Source organism: Acanthochromis polyacanthus, chromosome 7, assembly GCF_021347895.1.
Source record: "Acanthochromis polyacanthus isolate Apoly-LR-REF ecotype Palm Island chromosome 7, KAUST_Apoly_ChrSc, whole genome shotgun sequence".
Lineage (NCBI taxonomy): Eukaryota > Metazoa > Chordata > Actinopteri > Pomacentridae > Acanthochromis > Acanthochromis polyacanthus.
This window is the reverse complement of record NC_067119.1, coordinates 20597959-20614233: the sequence shown is the minus strand read 5'-3', so window position 1 is coordinate 20614233 and position 16275 is coordinate 20597959. Positions and strand designations below refer to the sequence as shown.

At 42.0% G+C, this 16275-nt stretch overlaps 2 protein-coding genes across 2 annotated transcripts; one reads left to right on the top strand and one right to left on the bottom strand.

Annotated features, from left to right (window-relative positions):
• Positions 1 to 3174: 3174 nt before the first annotated feature.
• Positions 3175 to 5510, bottom strand: iscu (iron-sulfur cluster assembly enzyme). The gene is made up of 5 exons (XM_022198770.2): positions 5282 to 5510; positions 4996 to 5109; positions 4793 to 4903; positions 4614 to 4692; positions 3175 to 3851 (listed from the first exon to the last, which is right to left on the bottom strand). Exons 1-5 carry the CDS (start codon positions 5378 to 5380, stop codon positions 3760 to 3762), a joined length of 495 nt encoding a protein of 164 aa, XP_022054462.1. The 5' UTR covers positions 5381 to 5510; the 3' UTR covers positions 3175 to 3759.
• A 34-nt stretch (positions 5511 to 5544) lies between these two features.
• Positions 5545 to 16138, top strand: sart3 (spliceosome associated factor 3, U4/U6 recycling protein). Its single transcript, XM_051950569.1, has 19 exons — positions 5545 to 5806; positions 6794 to 6920; positions 7011 to 7115; positions 7197 to 7381; positions 7744 to 7849; positions 8374 to 8498; positions 8600 to 8755; positions 9015 to 9153; positions 9410 to 9517; positions 9612 to 9689; positions 9772 to 9830; positions 11539 to 11648; positions 11765 to 11877; positions 11962 to 12038; positions 12125 to 12296; positions 12402 to 12853; positions 13216 to 13368; positions 13509 to 13684; positions 13787 to 16138. The coding sequence occupies exons 1-19, from the start codon at positions 5609 to 5611 to the stop codon at positions 13971 to 13973; spliced, it is 2826 nt and encodes a 941-aa protein (XP_051806529.1). The 5' UTR covers positions 5545 to 5608; the 3' UTR covers positions 13974 to 16138.
• Positions 16139 to 16275: the final 137 nt, after the last annotated feature.

The following is a 16275-nucleotide window of genomic DNA, read 5'->3' as shown; positions in this document are numbered from 1 at the left end:
TGGTGAAGAGGATCCAGAATAGGTAATAGAGCACCTTAAGGCTGCCATTAAACTTTGATGAGCATCTGCCTGGAATTCTCAGCAGCAGTGGTTATCTTTAGAGAGACGGGGGATCATAAAGGACTATGGAGACACACTCCTGCCCATCTCTTTGGAGGAGCAGCTAATAAAGGAATACAAGAATGGTAAGTGATGCACCTTCTGCTCTTTGTTACCACTTTATAATAAGTTAAGCTTCATAAGGGAGTTATAAATTGCTATAAAACGTTGATAATGAAAACAGCATTTAGGTTGCCTTCAAACCATCAATTCTGCAGCTACTAGTGTTAATTCAATCATTAAAGGTTTCTCATCTCTAATGGTCAGTCATTTACATATTTTAATATAATATTTTGGCCCACACGTGGGGACTAGATTGGTCCAGCAACTTTCTCCCAGAATACCAAACTCCAGCTAAAGTAATCTTTTAAACAGCCTGTTGGTGGTTAGGGATCGACCGATATGCCCGATACCGATTATTGGTACCCAAGAAAGAAAGAATATTTTAGACCAATACTTTAGACTGATGTACATTTAATGTAATGATTTGACAGCATGTGATAGCAGAGAACCTGCCATTGATAACTAGACTGCGTCATTAATAATGGTGACTATAACTAAACATGTAAAATAGAAATAGGAGAGCTTAAATTAGGACACTCTTCTCTGTTTTATGTGGGATCGACTGAGATTTATCAGTTTGTCTCTGTTGCATCTGCTGTTCCTCTCTATTTACGTAATCTTTCTGTGTTCTGCCACTTTTTTTGCCCACTAAGATCCACATCTTAAAGCATTAATAATTAGTTTTCCAGATTCTGTTTCAGGGTAATCTGTGGCTGCCTTCTAACTTAGCCGCTAGCTGTTAGCATAGCGTTAGCCACTGTGAGAGAAGCTAATTTCCTGGTTCGTGGCAACAGCTTGTGTTTCTTGTTCAGTTTTTAGTCTCTGCTTGAGAGACATTTCTGACTAGAGGCAGAGGAAGGAGCTGCATCAGACCTGAAGTGCATTTAATTGATCAATAATCTGTCAAAAACTTACTGATACAGACAATAAATAATAGGAGAGGCCAATAATCGGTCTGTCCTGTAACCCTTGTGCCGTCCTGCGGGTCAAAATTCACTCGTTTCAAAGTTTGAAAATGTGGAAAAAAATATTTTCACAGTGAAACTTCTGATGTCCACATTTTTAACATTTTTGGGGAAATCTTTGAACATTTTTTGGTGGAAAAAAAGAAATGTTAAAAATGTTTCTTAGGAACATTCACAAAAAAGTCAACCAAAATCCAGCAAAATTCGCCGGACTTTGGTTGATTTTTATGTGAATGTTCTGAAATACAATATTAGAAGTTTTACTGATATATACATAATCACTTTAGATATTTTTTGGAAGATTTTTACTCATTTTTAACAAATATTTACAAGAATTTTTTGCCATATTTGGGGATTTTTTTTTTACAACAAAAGTTGTAAGAGAAACTTTTAAGGAATTATTGGAATTTTCTTCCTGAAGGTTTTGCAAATTTTCAGAAATTTGGGGAATTTCTTGCAGAATTTTTGGATTTTTTTTTAGACAAAGAAACAATATTTTTTTAGTGTCCGTAAATGAGGACAACAGGAGGGTTCAGGATATATCACTTCTTTTAGTTATAATAAGTGAAGGATCTGGCTATTTTTTGGCTCTGTTTCCTCTGGATGTCTCTAACGTCCTCGTCTCTCCTCTGTTTATCTTCCCAGTGAGTCATGCGTTGGTGCAGATGGGTTCTCCTACTAGTTCTCTGCATCTGTCCTCTAGCCTGTCTCACCACGTCTCCTTGTCCTCCTGGCTGCTGCTGCCCTCGACCAGGATTTTTGGTCTTATGTGAGTCACTGGGTCTGAGGTCCCTCCCTCGCTCCGTCCCTCTCAGCACCTCAGTTCTGTCCGTAGCCAGAAACCAGCTCTGTAACGTGGACCACCTGCTCCGGCCCTTCTCTGGCCTGCAGGAGCTCAGCCTCAGTCAGAACCTGCTGGCCCACTTCCCTCGAGGCCTTCCTCCCAGCCTGGAGTCCCTGCTGCTGCAAGAGAACCGCATCACCTACATCACCTCCGGCATCCTGAGGCAGCTGGGGAACCTCACTCGCCTGGATTTAGAGGACAACCGCATCCGTGCCATCCAGCCGGGGGCCCTGCAGGGTCTGAATAAGCTGCAGGTTTTGAGACTGAAGGGGAACAAGCTCACAAGCCTCCCTGTGAATCTCCCCCCATCACTGAGCCACTTAGATCTCTCAGAAAACTGCATCTCCGCCCTGGACTTGCCTTCACTGTCCGCCCTGGTCAACCTGCAGGTCCTGAAGATCAACAGTAACTGCCTGCGCTCAGTCCCAGAGAGCGCCTTCGACGGCCTGCCGCGCCTCAGATCCGTGGACCTCACCGACAACCTGTGGGCCTGCGAGTGCGACATCTTGTACCTCTACCGCTGGCTGCTGAGCGGTAGACTGAAGATGGCCACAGACCTGGTGTGTACAGAGCCTGTCCACCTCGCTCACCGTCTGCTTCTGAACCTCTCTGTCATGACTATCTGTCCTCATGTCCTGAAGCCAAACGATCTCTTCTCTGCGCTGGAGAGAAAGCTGGCAGTGAAGCCAACAGCACAAAGCTCTTATGGGGATTCAGGAGACTTGTTGCAGAAAACATCAAGACAAACCACTGTTGGGTTCCCTTCTGAAGTGCAAGATTTCCCCAAAACTCGCTTCTTACACTACTCATTAGAGACTCTTACCTATGAGGAGTGTCTATCCCTGAATAAAACTCAGTCAGTTAATCCAGCACAGTTTAAAACGACCACTTCTTCCCCTGAGGAGGATCAGAGGTGTAGAGAAAACATCACAGCTCGGTACAATCAGAGCAATTCAACCTCAGCTGAAGGAACACGAGCTTTGCTTTCCACAAACAGAGACGGACTCTTGTCTACTCTCAACCCACAACCCTTCAGTCAGCAGGACTCTGCCGTGATCATCGCTCTGCTCACTTTGTTGTGTATTTTAGTCGCTCTCCTAATGGCGGCAGTGTTACTTGTCCTGAAAAGATACTCGTGCGCCAACAAAGGGTCGCTCCACTTGATCTAGGATCTGGTAGATAACAAACGCACAAACACTGAAGCCGTTTATAAGTCATTTATTCCACAGTAAGCAAACCATTTTCTGTATTGCTTTTTTGTATTTAGCTGTTGACCTATCTGTTGCTCATGCTCAATTCATCATGAGGGATTTCATACAATCAAGCCAAATAAAACCGAAAAGCCAAAAACAGTATACAAAAATAAAATCACCACACCTCAATCCCGTTATTCCTGTTTCATTTAAGATGTCCTTTATGTCCTGTGTATACAATGGCAGCAAATTAAGAAAAATGTGAAGCTCCCTGACAATGATAATATTCACCAAAAATTCCAACTCCAATATCAGCATCAATTCAACATTTCTAATCACATAGTGAGAAAATAATAAAAGCATAAACACCGTTAACGTCGGGCACTTTTAATATGGGGATCACTGCTTCAATTGAAGACACTGACCCCACAGCCGCAGAGATCTATGACATGTTAGAGCTCCCTGAACTCTCTGAAGGATGTGAGACCTGATGTAGCACTACGGTAAGTCATCCTCCACACAGGACTGCGCTGCTCTGAGACGTTAGCTGGAGCCGATATATCAAAGTCAAATACCCAGTAACGGATGCAACATATTAATTGCTGGCTTTGACTCGTTCCTCCTTCTTGTCTTGCTGTTTTAGTCTGTAGTCTGACAGCGCTGCTTTTATGGCATCTTCTGCAAGCACTGAAAGAAAAGGAGCGAGAGGGTTTTAGAACATGGATTTAACTGGAGGAGACGCTACATAAACCAATATGTAGAGGTGAGACACTATTCTCTTTCACTGTATATGCATTTTTCATATAACAACAATACTGGATGAATGAATACATTTAATTGTACAACTTATATAACATCCAGTGTTGTCAGAAAACAGACAAACATCACTGTCCATTGAGAGATGGATTCAAAACATGTAGAATGTATCTATCATCTAATCACCCACATCTAGAAATTGGTGGCAAGTTAGAGGAAAATCTTTTAAAAAATTACCTGAAAACATGCCAGACGTATATGCTTTGACATAGGAGATCACCCACAAGTTGTTTTTTTTAGGGCCAATACTTATAATTTGTAATCCAGGGGGCTGATATGGGTTGAATTATATGCAATGACAGCATGTGTTAAGAGGAAATCTGTCATTCATAACTGGGATTAATCATTAATACAACTCAATATGAACAAATATACATTAAATTTTATGTATTTACTGCAGCATGAAAAACACAACCACTTGTAGAAAAGCCCAGCCTGTCAGACAGTGCTCTGGATCACCAATAAACAGGAAATGTGAGGGTTAATTTTCAAAAAAATGGCATTCATCCTTTCAGTAAAGCTTTGAGAAGCCTGTCTCTTCTATGCCAGGCATATTTTTCCTGTACCTTGCCACTCATCTGTAGGCTTTTTAAGAGTGTTGGATAACAGTATCTCTCCAGGCCTTGAACTTACTGGAGCAGTGAAGCTTGACTGGAGGGAGGCAGAGTTCTTTGGCAATGTCTGTGTTCTTGATCTTCAGAGCATCGTCAACCTGCAGAGGTGAAAGCAGACGGATCAGATCCTCCACAAAGATTAAAAAAAAAACTGAAATCTGTGACTCAGCTGGTGTTGACTGTGTTATACCAACTTACTGTCTTCCCCTTCACCCACTCTGTTGCTAGAGAGCTGGAGGCGATAGCTGATCCACAGCCAAATGTTTTGAATTTAGCATCCACTATCTTTCCATTTTCATCCACCTCGATCTGGAGACAAAAAGAGCCAAATACTCAGTGATACTGTAAAAGTCTTGACAACAGTACTGCCATGTAATCTCTGTTGTTGACATCCAGTTTACCTGCAGTTTCATGACATCTCCGCATGCTGGTGCACCCACCAATCCAGTCCCCACATTCTTGGAGTTTTTGTCCAGAGAGCCCACATTTCTTGGATTGTCGTAGTGGTCCACCACCTTCGTGAAAGACACAAACTGCTTGTTAGTTTCCTCTTTTAGGTAGTTTTAGATGTAGGTCACTGCAGGATGAGTTAGCAACACAGACCACTGACAGACAACACAACTCTAGTTAACTGAGCGAACACAAGTTAATTAAAAGTGCGGTGTTGAAGCATTTTCAGTCGGTTACCTTTTTGTGGTAAAAGCAGACAGCGTTTAGCTCCGGTCTGAGCAACCTTCTGCTAAATAACAGCAAGGACGCGGAGTTTCGTAAGGAGACGTTCGCCATGTTTCAAAACCGACGGTGAGCGGAAATCAACGAGTGAGCACGAGCGAGGACGAGCGGTTTTTGTTGACAAACAAGTGTAAAAGAAGGCTTCACCGACAGAGGAGCCCCGACTAGCGGCTACTGCGGCCGCTACACGCCGGAGGAGAGACGGTGAGTTCCGGTGCAGACTCCGCCTCCCGTCGTCCTGCTGGCTTTTTAGCTTGTTACCAGGCAGACACACTTTCCAACATGGCAGCGTCAAGCAACGCAGAGCAAACGCAGTTGCAGGACATGGAGGAGGAAGATGCGGGGATGGAGGAGAGAGAGATGGAGTCGGACGGAGAGGAGGAGGAGGGCATGGGGGTAGAAGATTCAGACGACGAGGAGGACGATTCGTCCGAGGACGAGAAAGAAAACGAAGCCGAAATCCAGCGTTTGGAGGAGCAGGTAAGTAGCACCAACTGCCGAGCCAGGCTGCTTAACTAACGTTAGCCGAGGAGCTAATGAGAATGAATGGGGGGTAAAGACAGCCAGCTACAAGAAGTCAGCTGCTTTAAACGTGTGAGCAGCTCTGTCTTGACGTGATTTTATGGTAACGGGGGACAGTGGAGTATTAGCTGCTGTAAACTGAAACAATTAAATGGAGGAGTTTGATACGACGTCATTCACACAGCTACTGTGATTAGCTGCCTGCTAATCTGTGATGCTAATGTCTCCCATCACGCGCCTTTTTACTACCAGTCCATGATTTCATGACAGCTTTGGGAGAAATCAGAGAGAAAGTACTCCAACTTTAATGACTGTAAATTGATAAATTCGTTTGATCACAGCATCGTTATGATGAACTTGAAGTACTGATACACTACGTACTGTAACAGCATAGAGAACAACTTCGCCACGTTACTGCTGCCCTGTTTATGTTGCACTCAGTTCCAGTATCAGTACTCCTATCTACAACTAATGCTATCCAGTAATAGATCCTGCTATTTGACTGTGTCATTTTAGAAGCTGCAGTGTATAGTGTTGCATTGTCTTGTGCGATATTCAGAAGGGTACTTTTGTTTGTCCTACTCTTTGTCTCATTCTAAATGTTCAGTCAACGCCTCAAAAACCGCTTTAGCAAAAATATAAACTGCAAAATACAGCTAATGAAGGACTGTATGTAGTCTTTATCCCATTTTTATTGGTGATTGTTCAATAGCTAGGTTATAGTTTGTAGTTGTTGTTTGGAGCTGAAGTTATTGCTACTCAAATGTCTGCTTTTTAAAGATATTTTAGATGTTTTGGTGCTCTGATCAGACTATCATTTCAGTTTATTTTGTTTGACAGTGGTACCAACACGCTGGTTAAAAAATAATGAAAACCTGTGAAGTAATTAGTATATATGTATGTACATTATTCAACATCTCGTTCCCCTCTTTGTGCATTTTTCAGCTGTCGATCAATGCTTTCGACTACAACTGCCATGTGGATCTTATCAAGCTACTTAAGCAGGAGGGGGAACTTTTCCGTCTGCGAAAGGCAAGGCAGAAGATGAGTGAGCTTTTTCCTCTCACTGAAGGTTGGTTTTTGTCTCCTACTGTTCAGGGGTCAGAGGAATCAGCAGCTCTGCATTATTTCCAACTGAAACCACGTTTGTTTAATCCTGTAGAAATCTGGCTGGACTGGCTCAAGGATGAGATCCGTCTGACTGAGGAGGAGCCAAACCGAGAGAAAGTATACGAGCTGTTTGAGAGAGCTGTGAAAGACTATATCTGTGAGCGCACCGCACCGTTGTCAACATTTTTGATCTGACACTCTGTAATTGCATGATCTTAACATTTATGTTTATTCACAGGTCCAGATATCTGGCTGGAATACGCCCAGTACTCTATTGGTGGCATGGGCTCATCAGGTGGGATAGACAGAGTGAGAGCCATCTTTGAGAGAGCTGTGACAGCTGTGGGGCTTCACATGACCAAGGGACAGACGGTGTGGGAGGCATACAGGGAGTTTGAGAACGCCATTCTGTCCACAGTGCAGGTTTGTGTTTCCATCATCAGGAGAGATCTGCTCAGTATAAGGACGTACACTCTGTTTCTGTTGCTGTTTTATCTATTTATATTTGTGAGAAAAAGGTTAATTTTGTATGAGGCAGTTTGAAAAACAGTATTAGAGCATGCAAATTAGGCACTTGTTGGATTAAAACCAATTTTTTGTGGTATAATACAGTTGCAGACAACATAACTCTGTCTTAATACTGTGTCAGAGCCTGCTTTTAAATGATAACACTTACTTAGCTTAGAATAATTACAAATACTTAAGAAGCTAAATTAAATTCCTTTGATGTTTGAATAAATGGGCAAAATTTCAACACCATTTTTCTCTGCTGCCTCTCGTTTCAGCCGCCTCCTGGCAGGATTCCCAGCCACGAGGAGCAGAAGCTGCTGAACACTCAGCTAGAGCGAATCCATACACTGTTTCGCCGCCAGCTGGCCGTCCCCTTAATGGGTAAGAATGACGTCTCTTCTGTCCAGACGAGTTGCTATGAAATGGGCAGGGTTCCTGTTGTGAGGGCCATATGTCATGGCCCACTTAAAAAAAGCTGTGAATCGCTCCATTAAAGAATGAAAGATGACAGTGTCTTTTTGGACAAGTTAAAAAGTGGCAAGATGGTGATGTGGCTTCTGAAATGCCATACAGATTGAGAAGTAGAGCATTTGTCACCAGACCCTCACCGTGTGTTTGGTTTGCTGCAGGAGTGGACTAGAGATTGCCAGATGGTCTAGTAGCATGGCATTTTCATTCTGGGCCATCTGAATAAAGACCAGTGGCATTTCTGTCATGTTTGTAACCTTTTTATGTCGGAGCCTTTTCACTCATTCAAGACCGAAATTCAGCAGTAATCAATAACACATTCCTGCAACTTAAAAGTTTCACTTCTCAACATTACTCTTTTAGATTTTGTAAATGCCATATGTGGTGTGTGTATTCTTTTTTGAGCAGTTTGAAGTAACTGCTCTCCTGCGTTGTAGACATGGAAGCCACGTATGGAGAGTACGAGGAGTGGTCTGAACATGGGGTTTCTGAGACGGTCATACACCAGTACAAAAAGGCTTTACTGCAGATGGAGAAATGCAAATCTTTTGAAGAGTCACTGGTAACTTCTCACTTCTGTTGTAACTGCCCTACTTAATAACTTAGAATATTATGCATAGTTTTTGCAGTCCGCAACATCTTCCTGCTGTTGTGTTGTTGCAGATGGTAGCAGAACCTCCTAAGTTGGCAGAATATCAGGGCTACATCGACTTTGAGCTAAAGGAGGGCGACCCTGCACGCATCCAGATAACCTTTGAGCGGACTCTGGCGGAGAACTGTCTGGTACCAGATATGTGGGCAAAATACACGACCTATCTTGTAAGTACTGGTCACTGTGAGTCCTCCTTTTCTTTTTTTCAAATTGGTGATTAAAGTAGCCAAACCGTGTTCTGATTAAATGCAGTTGGAGAGCCATCCATTGGATATTAACACAGTTCACAGTAATGAAAAGTTATCTGGCTGCATGTAAAAAATGTGGTTGGTTATTAGAATAACTCATTAAATTATTTAGTAATGATTCTCTCTTGGTTTAAGATCATTTAACTGTTTTGTTACTGTTTGTCTCTGGACTCTACAGGATCGTCAGCTGAAGATTAAAGATTTGGTTCTCTCCACTCATGAACGTGCCGTCAGAAACTGCCCCTGGACCATGGGTCTGTGGAAGAGCTACCTGTTAGCTCTGGAGAGACATGGAGCTGACCATCAGACTGTGTCAGGTAGCACCAAGCTGTTTGTGATTTAAGCGTTTTAAAATTCTTGTGTGCGTGTTTGGACAAATATTGCTGGAATAGATCCACATATTTTGATGCAGTTGTGAGTGAAAGATGCAAAAAAAGTGAGAAATGCTGACAAGTCAAAACTATTTTGATAGGTTTTTAATGCTAGTGTTCTTATTGACAAATGCAGACTTCAGTATATTGGCATTTTGTGGAATGTTGTTGCATATTTCCGTAAAATTTTTCTTCCTCGCAGATGTTTTTGAGAAGGCGCTGAATGCTGGTTTCATTCAAGCGACAGATTATGTGGAAATTTGGCAGGCGTACCTCGATTACTTGAGGAGACGTGTGGATTTCAGTAGAGGTGAGAGCAGCTGTGTGCTTGTCACTGTGTGAAGGAATAAAGAATTCACATTGTTCCTTTGCTGATGTTCTTTTTTTTTTTTTTTTTTTTGTAGAATCAAGTAAAGAGTTGGAAGAGTTGCGAGGAGCCTTCTCTCGATCTCTGGACTACATGAAGCAAGACGTTGAAGAAAGTAGGCGGATTTCACCGAGATTTATTTTAGTGACATGATCGATTTGAATTGTCTTGTTCTTCACTGTTCCGTGTCTCTGTAGGGTTTGGCGAAAGTGGAGATCCTTCTTGTATCATAATGCAGATCTGGGCAAGGATAGAGGTAAGCGGTGTTACTATGGCGACCATTTTCAAGAATTTGAGTGGTGTGCTAGTATTGTTGAATAGTGGTAAGCATTGAACACTCAGGGATTTCGTGACAAATGTGATGTCCTTCTCTATTTATACTGGTTAAAGGCCCAATTTTATTCTTCTACTATACTGCTGACATCCTTGAAGCAGAATGAAATTACTACTAAAATCTAGTGGGATGCAGGGTGAGATCTAAAGACCAAACATTTCTCACACATGATGCAAGATATTATGCATGTACACATACTTAGATGGCCCATGTGGATACAATATGTTTGCAGAATATTGTTATCTTTCTGTGAGAAGAAACTTGCTGTCACATATAAAGATGGGTGACATTGAAGAAAAAACAACCTAAAGCTGCCAGAACCGCTTCAGCGCACCATGCATTTATTCTCCAAGTCTCTGAACTCAACACAGATGCATTCCTCCAAAACTTATTCTCTCATTTGGTGTGTTAGTCATGGTGGTGAAGAGATCTGTCCAACACGTCAGCCCAAAGTCTCCCACAGGTGTTCAGTTCCTGAGGCCACAGCATACGGCTCGCTTCATTTTCACTCATCATCAAACCATTCAGTGATCCCTCGTGCCTTATGCACTTTATAGACCTTTAAGTTTCTCTTTGATGTCTGTCACACATGCACCTTGTTGGGAATACGTTGAAGAATGGCTCATCTGGCCACATCACGCTTTTTCCACCAGTACCTCTGGTTTTTGCGCCACTGAATCTAAATTGGCAGTAATGTTTGTAATAAGCGGTTTGTCCAGTGCAACTCTGCAGTAATATCCCTCTTTGTGTGGCTGTTGATAGATCGTTCTTGCTGACAATCTGATCATGTCCTGCACTGACGTTCTCAGTCACCTGTGGAAGAGTTGCTCATCTGTTTTTCCTCACATGTCACACTAATGCACAAGCTTCAGGGTCATCAAACATGCAGTCCACCATAGTTTGGTGCTCTGTTTACAGATTATCTATATTCAGATGTCACTTAAGCCGCTGTTCTTATTTGAACACTAACCAAGTGAGCTTCGTGACTAAAGCTTCTGCTATCTGTGTTTAAACAACTCTGTTTTAAGACACTCCTCTTGCTATCTTGATACAAATTCAGAATCAATCAGGCCTCTTCATCATTTTGACACAGAAAACAGTCATAAGCCTGCTATAGGCTGCTCATGTCAGCCGGCTTTCTCCTCTCCTTCTGCTGTCTGTCTGCATTGTCAAAGTCTCTTTCACTACAGGGAACAACAACCGCTTTAGGGCAGTAATCTACCACATTGAAAAACTCATATTCTGCTGAGGATTTGCATTGTGCAGTAACGCAGCCCTACTGGGACGTTCCATCACAACAGTTCAACCCGTCACCACCTTGAGGGAACACCAGAGCTGCATTGTTGGCTTAGTTCTTCCCACAACTACTGTAATTGGTATAAATAAATACAAACAAGACAGTGCTTTTTTTTCCCCCTTGTAGCAGAATGATAGTGAGGAGCAGCCAGATAATTATGTACAACAGAATGGACTGGCTAAGTGAGACTAATTGGATGCTAATGGCCTAATTGCACCGTGCATTGCTTCTTTCTCTACTCATTTATTCAAGCTTCTTCCTTTAACTGGTCACACGTCTGTATTGAACTTGGATGTCGCAGATCTGTTATTTGCCCTTTCTTCTCCTGATCAGGCCCTTCACTGCAAGAATATGCAAAAAGCCAGAGAACTGTGGGATAATATCATGACAAAAGGGAACGCCAAATTTGCTAACATGTGGCTGGAGTACTATAACCTCGAAAGGTCTGTGAGTCCACTACTGAATGGAAAAAATGTTAATCTAATAGTAGTGCTGTTCTGTCTTGGTGACTAATCACTTGTTTCCTTGATTTTTTTATTTTTTTTTTCATTGCTCATAGGTCTTATGGAGACCCCATTCACTGTCGAAAAGCTCTCCACAGAGCAGTTCAGTGCACCTCAGACTACCCAGAGCATGTGTGTGAAGTCCTGCTCACCTTTGAGAGAGTGGAAGGTGAGTGCCAACACAAAAATGTAAAAATAAAGAAGATTTTCACAAGCTGTAGTGTGTCTCTGAATCCTGTGTCCTCGCCTACAGGTTCTCTGGAGGACTGGGACGCAGCAGTGCAGAAGACGGAGACCCGGCTGAACAGGATTAATGAGCAACGAGCAAAAGTAGGGACACATGTCAGCGCTGTGCCGGACAGGTGTATCACTCAGCGGCTTTTGGCTAATGTTTCCATGTTCTGCCCATCTGTTAGGCGGCAGAGAAAGAAGCCAACCTGGCTCGCCAAGAGGAGGAGAGAGCCGAGCAGCGGCGGAAAGCCAAGTCAGACAAGAAGACCCAGAAGAAGTTCCAGAAGGGAACTCGAGCTGGAGAGAAGAGGAAAGCAGAACAAGATGACTATCAGGATGAATGGAATGAAGACTCCGGTAAGATGGACTGCTTAGTTTGAGTGATGCGACTTTTTAATTTTGAGCAAGTGTGATTTTACTCATTATGCGCTGTCACTTTTTGTTTCTCTGTGACAAAACAAGCTGCGAAAAGACACCGAGGAAACAGTGATCACACCACAGATGAGTACATGGAGACGGAGACCGGACTTTTTGGGAGAAACGCTCCACCTGGGTATAAGCCCGGTCCACCTGGCAACAAAAAAGTGCAGCAAGCAGCGGCAGCTACTGCCCAGAAGCAGAATGATGATAATCCAGAGCTTCGAAATGACAATACCAGCGTGTTCATCAGCAACCTGGCTTACACCCTGGAGGAGCCAGAGTCAAAGCTCAGGACGCTGTTTGAGACCTGTGGTCCAGTCACACAGATTCGCCCAGTCTTCAGCAATAAGGGAACCTTCAAAGGCTACTGCTATGTACAGTTTGAGTCGCCAGTGTCGGTCCCTGAAGCTCTGAAGCTGGACAGACGGGAGGTGGAGGGCAGGCCCATGTTTGTGTCACCTTGTGTAGACAAAAACAAAAATCCAGACTTTAAGGTAAGTGCGTGTTTGTTGTTTTTATTGTAGCTATTGTTTGTGGGCTTAAAATGTTAAAAATGACAAACCAGTTTCCTCAGAAAGGCTGTAAGAGGTATTAGATAACTTTATATTTTATTTATAAATTCTTTAGCATTTTTAGTGTACTTGAACATGAATTTAATTCTAATTCACTATTTTTAATTGTTCAGTTGTTCAAATGTGATGTGATAATCAGTCATCCTCGGTCATTTTGTGTCTATTAGTTTTTGTTCCGACTCTGCTGATTTGACTGTAAAATAAGTGTTCAGTGTTCCCTGTAAACACCAAGAGCATGTGGAAATTAAGCCGAGAAATTTGCATTATTTTTTTTTCTTTTTTAGGTGTTTAAGTACAACACGTCAATGGAGAAACACAAAATCTTCATCTCTGGACTGCCGTTCTCATGCACTAAAGAGCAACTGGAGGAGCTCTGCAAAAGCCACGGCACCATCAGAGAGGTCCGTCTGGTCACGTATCGCTCAGGAAAACCCAAGGTGAGGCTGAAAGATGAGGACAGCATCCAGATGTTTGGCTAAAAATACTCCTCTGATTACTACCTTTGACCCTCCAGCAGCTGAGCGAAGTCAGGGTGTAGAGTCTGTAGTTAACCCTCCCTCGCTGTGTTCCCCTGCAGGGGCTGGCATATGTTGAGTTTGCAGATGAAACCCAGGCCTCTCAGGCAGTGCTGAGAATGGATGGCATGGATGTAGAAGGCAACAAGATCTCTGTTGCTATTAGCAACCCTCCTCGCAGAAAAACGATGGATAAACCTGGTACCAGCGACATGATGCCTCGCCAGGTCTACGGATCGTAAGCTTCCAAACACATTTTTCAGTTTGAATGCTTAAATGATTCTCAGATCCATAACTAGTAGTAATAGGATAAATCAGAGCTGTTTTTTTCTTTTTTCAGGAGAGGCAGAGGACGCACCGGGCTCTCTTTGCTCCCTCGTTCCCTACACCGACAGAGTGCGCCTGTTGGCAAAGTTGAGAACGGGACTGCAGCTGAGCAAGTGACGGCCAGCAGCACAGCGAATGCAGCCGGAGAGCCGAAACCTTTGTCAAATTCAGACTTTGCCAAAATGCTTCTCAACAAGTGAGGAGACGAGCAGGAGGATTATGACCGCCTTCATACTGAAAGCCATCTTGTGTCCTTACAAATTAGTGTTGGTGATTCTTCTGTAATTGGTTACCTGATGTCCCTTTAATCTCAGTCATGCTCTTCATCGTCCGTTCTGCAGATTTGCCTTAATCGCTGTGCTCCTGCCCTCCCGAAACCTTTCCGACCCCGATTTTTCACCAGTGAGCCAGATTGTTTTTGTTGGGTGTGTTTAAAAGTGGCTGCCTGGCTGTTTTATATTTTAAAACAAATAAGTGTATCATGTTTGTGTGTAAATATACTGTATCTAAAATTGTAAGCCTCATGTTCAAAGGTCTCTTTTTTTTCTTTCTTTTTTGTTGTTATTGTGCTCCGTTAAAGGGATCTGACAGAAGTATACGTGAGAGTATTTTTTTAAATGTTCAAAACAGCCAAACTTGTGAATGTTGTTTTAAAAAGGCATATGCAAAAAGTTCAGATATGGTGTAGTATAGTTGGTGTGTGTACATACGTTGGATGTGATAGTGATATGAAAAGACATTCTCCGGGTGTTTTTAGGGAGACACGGACTTTTGTTGTGTAACGTATTTTGACCTCTGAGGACACAGCTAACAAGACTAGCTGTTTTTTTTCCCTGACTGTATAGTAACTAATCCATAATTTTTGCATCTCTGAGTTACTATCTGCTATTAATCCTCGGTATTACGATGCTGTGGTGAACCCTTAAAGGTTCCATCGTGTCGGTTAACCAGCTTATACTTTGAGGGTTTTGTATTACAGTAGAAAAGCTGCCCTCATGCTTCAGTTCCAGTGTTTACAGACCTGTTCTAATTATACCGTCTTATGATTTATCTGATTTCGTGCATCACTTGTAACTGTTACCATCACCTGTCTGTTCAGGGGAAGAACATCCGTAAGCAAATTAGTCATGTTTTAGGCATCAGTCTGATTCACATGCTGTGGACTGAAAAGACACTTAATGGGAAATGAATCATCCTCCTTTCACCCCGTTACATTTAAAGAGTGCACATGTGAGCAGGATGCTGGTGATGCTGAAGAACTGCATCTTACTGGTTGCTTTGGTGGCTGGAAAGACACACAAGACTCATGTCTGCGTTCTGGTTTGGTTTATGACAAATGTTATAAGTGTCTTGCGCTGTCAGTTATCAGAAATAAGAGGAAAACCATTCTTGCATATTGTATTTTTGGTGTCTCAAATGAGAGAATAGATTCATTTTCTTACATTATCGAAGGTATTTTGTTTTAAACCGTTTATACAACAAAACGGTGACAAGCAGTCTTCTAATTCTCAAGCAAACTATTGAGAAAAAAAAGAAAAATATACAATCTAGTTATTACCTGCAGCCCTGCAATAGCCCACTGACGTAAGCGAAAACATTAGTTTAAGGTGTCAAAGATAGAACACAACTGTAAGTGCACTGTAAAATAATCCATTGATTAATATGGCCAACTGTGTTTTGGACCTTGTTTTCGGCTTAGTCGGTTTCACTCCTTTACTGAAGTTGTGTTAGATGCTCTTCTGTGTATTCTACTAAAAGGCTTCTATAGAGATATTTATTAGATATATCATCTACACATATTATTTAGGACCGCAGCTCCTTGGACACAATAGAAGAGAATCTATGCAGTTTACCCACGTTAAGGATCCACAAGTCGTCCATCAGTCCAGTTGTCTTGTTTGAATATTATTGGTTCTGTTAGTGTACATAATGTTCAGTATACAAAATTTTAAAAAGGTCACCATAGTTTGTAATAAATTAAATTTTCAAAACAGATGAAATACAAGCTGTATGTACTGCTCTCACCACAGTGGCCTAATCTTAAAAAGAAAAAAAAAATCTAAATATGTTGGTCGGTAGAAGTCACCTTCTGTTTTCATTGTTTAATGTCCAATAATAAGAAGTTATATTGTGCGCATTGCTGTTGTTTTGTATAATTTCTATAGTCAATATTTAAAATCTAGAGGTAAATAATAAAAGGCTATTTTTTTCAACTGTAGTATTTATTTTCCTGTGTTTTTGATTATCTACCCTTTTCTACCCTTGTGTTTTTGGGTCCTGTACAAAAATTAAGAATAAAGTCATGTAATGTTTTTGCTTTGTTACCTGGTCTAAACCTTGTTTTAATAAAGTCATGTAAATCATCTTTGATCCCAAAATGAATTCTTTATTTTTTGTACCGGATCCCAAAATGAAGCTTTGATAAAAAAAAAAAAAAAAAAGGACACATCACCAAACGTCAGATGACGCTCTGAAGAAGACAGCAGAAGCTGTCGAAACATG

What these genes read in the sequence shown, in the direction of transcription:
- iscu (XM_022198770.2), bottom strand. Translation starts at nt 5,380, where the DNA reads ATGGCGAACGTCTCCTTACGAAACTCCGCGTCCTTGCTGTTATTTAGC. An exon ending in AGTGGGTGAAGGGGAAGACA is followed by an intron (nt 4,693 to 4,792) that starts GTAAGTTGGTAT and finishes TCACCTCTGCAG; the next exon opens with GTTGACGATGCTCTGAAGAT. An exon ending in AGTCAAGCTTCACTGCTCCA is followed by an intron (nt 3,852 to 4,613) that starts GTAAGTTCAAGG and finishes CTTTTCTTTCAG; the next exon opens with TGCTTGCAGAAGATGCCATA.
- sart3 (XM_051950569.1), top strand. Translation starts at nt 5,609, where the DNA reads ATGGCAGCGTCAAGCAACGCAGAGCAAACGCAGTTGCAGGACATGGAG. An exon ending in CCATTCTGTCCACAGTGCAG is followed by an intron (nt 7,382 to 7,743) that starts GTTTGTGTTTCC and finishes CTCTCGTTTCAG; the next exon opens with CCGCCTCCTGGCAGGATTCC. An exon ending in TGAATGGAATGAAGACTCCG is followed by an intron (nt 12,297 to 12,401) that starts GTAAGATGGACT and finishes TGACAAAACAAG; the next exon opens with CTGCGAAAAGACACCGAGGA.